This window comes from Gracilinanus agilis, chromosome 4 (genome assembly GCF_016433145.1).
Source record: "Gracilinanus agilis isolate LMUSP501 chromosome 4, AgileGrace, whole genome shotgun sequence".
NCBI classification, from domain to species: Eukaryota; Metazoa; Chordata; class Mammalia; order Didelphimorphia; family Didelphidae; genus Gracilinanus; species Gracilinanus agilis.
The window spans coordinates 192,578,413-192,583,970 of NC_058133.1; the positions used below are offsets into that span (position 1 = coordinate 192,578,413).

Consider the following 5,558-nt stretch of genomic DNA (forward strand, 5'->3'; position numbering starts at 1 on the left):
TAGGATCCAACCTTCAAGGCATGAAACATAAGTATTCACCACGGCTATTTACCTTCAGACAGGAGGTTTCAACACAGGCGCATGGGGGAAGGGACTGGTATTTAAACCCCTATCTGCAGAATAACTTCTGTGACACACACCACGGATGCAGTGTTCATTTCACAGAGGACTCTCTCTCTGTGCTCTTCTTCCATCCCATACCACCTGCTGTAGCATGGATCACATTGCAGGGATAGAGCAGGCAGGATGAATGAAACAGAGGCCAATAGATCATTTATACCTATATCAAGTTCCCAGCCTAGATTCTCTGTGTCAAGAGGAAGGTAGGAGGCACAGCGGGAGTACTTAGGTACCACCAAGTAGGAATAAAAACACTTCAGACTCAGCCTTGCTGCCTTCAGTCTATTGATATCACACACAAACTTTCTATTTAAAACATTTGTTTGAAGTACAGAAACATCTTAAAATCTCAATTGAACAAAATAAACTTCTAGGACACATTTATTCCCTCAAAAGCCCACCTTTCAAGCCCTAACCATGTTATGATGGCGCCCTCTGGTGTACAAACCACACCTTGGCTCAGACGGTCTAGTAGTTTACTGGAAACCAGCCCCAAGAAGAAATTACATTTAAGTAACCAGATGGAAAGGTTTCAGATGAAGTGTTTTAAAGAGAAATATAAACTCATATTAAGCCAGCATAAAGCAAGTAGTTTTTGGTACCTGAGTGAGGGATCGAATAATAGAACTTCCATATATTAATCTGAGAAACTTGAACACTAGACAAGTGAATGGCTTAAAAAAAACACACATCCCTAAGATTATACAACTCAATAAATATATTCACTATACATAAATTTAAAACATTTTTTCTCTCAACCTTGGAAAACAGCACCATGAATGACAGTTTCCATAATGTGAACAAAGCAGCACTTCAAATAGAACTAGAGGCTTTGGCTAGTGCTTCTTCCAATTAACATGAGCATGTAGGTTTTTGGGATGGACTTTTATTGTTCTGGTCATATCAATCCCCATAGCTCTCACACAAACAGACCCTTAGCTGTTTGATGAATCTTGACTTTGTAAGACACATGAGATAAAGATACACAAGAACTAAAGACAGTACCTTTTAGCCACATGCCTTTTTTTTTTTTAAATGGTAAACAGCCAAAATAAAAGGATCTATAGATGTTTTGGTTCTATGGTCATGACTGCACATCTAAATTCATCTAGTTCAAGTAAAAACAGGTCACTTTTCTGGGACCCAAAGATAGAGTGCATATGGAAGCATATCACCACATTTGTGAGGTCCTTAAAATGCTAGGGAGACACTCAAAGCAAAAGACCAGAAGGACTTAAAACAATCCATTAGCTAAGATGGTCCCAATTAAGACTCTGTCCTTCAATGCATGTTCCATCTCCTTTTCCTCAATCTTCAGAGACACCTAAAAAACAAACAAACAGGAAGATTTCTTTGTAAAACTCATAAAAGCAAAGAAAGCAACAAGGGAGGTAGCACATGTTATTATGTGAAACAAAATTTCTGCCATGTTAAGCTTCTTTCAAAGGAGCAAGGCAGACCATTAACCTTGTTTCCCATTTTCCCACGATGGTTTTTGCTAGATGTCTTCCCTTCCCTCAATCATCACAGATGAAATCAACATCAAACAAACCCATCCACAACTGTGAACATTTTTTAAAATTATAACTTAACAAAACAGAAGTTAATCACAAAACCTTTTAAGAAAGGGAAACTAAGACCACCATAACAAAGACATAACTGTCCAAGGACAAATGGTACCTTTGTGAGTCGAGTTTCCTTGCTTTTTTTCAATCCTAAAATGCCCCGGCTTTCCAAAAGTCCTGAAAGTGACAAACATTCTGACTGGTCCACTGCTGCCACCTGCTGTTTTCGACAGACTTTGCTATAGGCTTCATATAACTGGGGGGAAACAAGGGGAAAAAATTAATTCTGCTTAAAAGTTATGTCTCAATAACTTAGAATTTTTAAAGTGTCTCTGTATAGTCATGTAGAAAAAACACTGCACAGAACAGATTAAAAAAAGTGGACAGCTCAAATCCTCCAATGGTACTCAGTTACTGGAGAAGAGGATTAGGAATAGAGAAAAGACCACTGAGCAACTCTTCTTTAAATATCCAAGGGAAATAAATTCAGCTAGCTTCAAGAGATCACTTATCCAAATACTTTTGTGAGCAAAATCACCCACTTTAGATTTATATTTATTAAGAACAGATCACATTCAAAATAGTAGTTCTGTCTAGCTATTCTCTTAAAAGCCTTAATCTCCAATTCCTTCCCCTCCTCAACTTTATTGCATCCTTTCTAATTTTACCTTCCCCAGGGTGACCTCTTTGGCTTTCAGTTGTCTGGTCAAGAGCAAGAGAGAACAGACCAGAATCTTCTGTTGAAGAGGAAAGGAATCCTGAGCTCCTTCTTGGCTCAAAGCCATTCTGCTGCCATAAGTGTCTGAGATGACCTGGGATATATGAATAAGACCAACCCGCTTGGGAATCAGAGCAGGGGATGACGTAGCAGATTTACCTGAAAAGTAAATAATTCAGTTAAAATTCAACAAACATTTAAGAGTCTATTATGTGTCATGCACTGGGGAAACAAAGATGAAACACACACAGGGAGGGAGGATGAGAGGGCAAGGGAGAAGGGGGAGGGAGGAGAGGGAGAGAGGAGGAGAGGAGGGAGAGGGAGAGGGAGAGGGAGAGGGAGAGAGAGAGAGATAGAGAGAGAGAGAGAGAGAGAAAGAAAATTTCTGCCTTCAATGAATTTACAACTGAGAGAAGGAAAATATATATGATGTATAGAGATAATACAAAGGAATCTCAGGAGAAGAAGATCAGAAAACAATGCATTATTCTGTGCAAAGGCATGGAGATACAAGATGGTATATTGTCTTTAGAACAGCTAGCCAACCAGTTTGGATAGAAAGAGAATATGAAATATGTCTTGAAAGATCTGTTAGGAGCTAGACTGTGGAGAGTATTAAATACCTGGCTAAAGAATCTGTATTATATCCTAACTATATAGATTTATAAGTCATCTGCATAGAGATGAATTGATGAAATGAGATGAAAAGAGGAAGGATAAGATGATGATGATCCAAATGGAGAGTGGAAGAATGGTCAGATAAGGAACATGAAAACTAAGAATAAAGGATAATATAGAGGTGTTCTGAAGAATGGAATAGAACATCACAAGACAATGATGGTCTCTTTTTCCCCAGTGAAGTAGGAGGCAAGATTCTTAAACAAGAGGATAAAGAGGAATATCTAAGGAAAGAGAAGGTTTGGAAAAGTCATTGTGAAAAATGTCAAGAATCTCAAGGGAAAGAATAAAAAAAGTGGGTAGGGAAGGGGCCTAGCAGTTCTACATGTAAGGTTCTTAAAAGCCACCAGTTTATGAATGAAAATTAATCAGGGAATTGTTGTTTAGCAAGAGACCCCAAATTGACAAATTTGCAGAGGACTTTGTTAACTCAAGAATGTGAAAAGAGGAAAATGAGACCAAAGCAGACAGGACTAACAGACTACAACAGGAAAGGTAATGGGAGTAGAAATGACAGTGTTAAGCTAAGAGATGATGAGGTTAAAAGAGATTTCATACCTGGGTCATGTACGTAGTAGTTATGGTGTGATGAAAGATATAGCTGAAGTATAGCAAAAGATATGTCATAAGAACAGAAGAGGTAGACTAGGAGGCCAGAGTACTTGAGAGGACATTGATGTGTATGTGACGAAGCCTGCTAGTAAGAAGGCAGAGGATGAACTATGAGACAAATACTGAACACTGTGAGAAAGGAAGAAGAATAACCTGAGGGTGAATAGATAACTACAACAAGGATCTGGACTGTATAATACAGAATGCATCTCAAAGAAACTACTGAGTGCTGGTGGCTCAGAGGGATAATTAAAAACAACAACACAAGATTTAACAAATAGTAGTGTTACAAACATCATGATTCAAGGATATGTGGGCAGGTTTCACCCATCCAGTTTAAGAACATGAGATTAAAGACTAGATTAGAAACAGAATATTCTAAATTAGTAAAAGTCTAGAAAATGAGGGCATTTTCTTCTTGCCCGTTTGAATGGTCATAGTAGTGTGAAACTCAGTCCTGTGGAAATCATTTAATGCCAGAGGAACAAAACTACCTGAAGAAAGGGAAGGCCTGGATCAGAGAACTGGCTAATAAAAAAAAAAGACCAACTGCTCTAGGTGAAAAGAATTCCTAAGGCAAAGATAATCACTATATTTGGGAGTAAGGAATAACAATAACAAGTTCTTGCTCAGGTAAGTATTAGAAGTGTTCCTAGTACCTGGAAATGATTGTATGAATGTGCATGGCAAAGCTAATTAATTCTGTCATTTCCATTCTCCACCTTGATTTAACTTGCCCAAGATGACCTACAATGAATAAATAATGGTGAAATACCAGTCTATCTTGGCAGATATCACTGTCCTAAAATTTGAGTTTGTATGTATATCGAAATTATCAAGAAACTGCTTCAGTACTAAGATGAGAGAGGTCTAGCCCTCCAGTAATTAGCCATGAGGCAAGAGGAGGGGATCTGTTCTGTAATAAGCTTAACCTGAAGTCATACATCTAAGAGGATTCTCCACTTTCCCTTCAAGTTGCTTCTAATCCATTGTTGCAATTGGGATGATAAAAGGCCTAACTCAGGGCAGATGACAGACGAAAACAAAAATCACTTTCCAAACAACTACAGAAATAAAAATGGACAGTTCTTAAAAAAAGGAAGATCAAGCCTATCTCTGCCAGTGGTTTTTGTGCAACTGTTCGAACTATCTCTATGCAAATTTCATTTTCAAAATGAAAATCTTCCCAAAGCAAAAATAAATAAAGAAATAAAAATAAGGAGGTAGAAAGATAATATAAACATATGACCGATCAAGTACTAAGAAAAGAAGATAATACAAAATTAGAAGGGAACAAATTAATAGTTTGGGCCAGAGAATTAACAATCACTTTTGCTCTCAGTGCCATTTATATCCTAGAAGCCATTGCCAGACCCAAAGGGGCAATCAGTAAAGAAAAAAAAAGTAAAAAACCCGAAAAAAGAAAAAAAAATGCATAAAATGATATCTATATATTCATTGGGATGTTGTAGAATACTAAGTCCTTCAGGTGACACTTTGTGGCATTTGTGTTACCCTATGTTGCCTACAACTAGTCCAGGAACTAAAAGTTTAACAGAAACATTTCAAAAATATTATCTATTCCCCCTTATTCTCCAGCAAAACTCATTGTTCTCAAAGGGGTGAGTACAAAAGGAAAACAAGAGAAAGAAACAAGTAACTTGGATTGTTCTGACACAGATTAACAACTTCAGAAAAAGGGAAGAAACTGGTTTACAGCTGCTCCTTACTTCACCTCTGTCTCAGAAAGAAGGGAACAAAGGAGTCAGAAAGCTTATAATTTTGGTAATGATTTTCTCTAGTCCTCATTTTATTGGACTAATATACTCATTGCACACTCACTGTACTGAACTTGTTTAGCTTGC

At 37.5% G+C, this 5,558-nt stretch overlaps 1 protein-coding gene across 1 annotated transcript in view; it reads right to left on the reverse strand.

Annotated features, from left to right (window-relative positions):
- Positions 1 to 397: 397 nt before the first annotated feature.
- CDC6 (cell division cycle 6) overlaps positions 398 to 5,558 on the reverse strand; it is an 11,676-nt gene continuing 6,515 nt past the window's right edge. The window contains exons 9-11 of the mRNA XM_044673972.1: positions 2,354 to 2,562; positions 1,801 to 1,941; positions 398 to 1,444 (exon numbers count right to left, since the gene is read on the reverse strand). Coding sequence (XP_044529907.1) covers positions 1,355 to 1,444; positions 1,801 to 1,941; positions 2,354 to 2,562 — 440 coding nt within the window. The 3' untranslated portion in view covers positions 398 to 1,354. The remainder of the gene's footprint in view (positions 1,445 to 1,800; positions 1,942 to 2,353; positions 2,563 to 5,558) is intronic.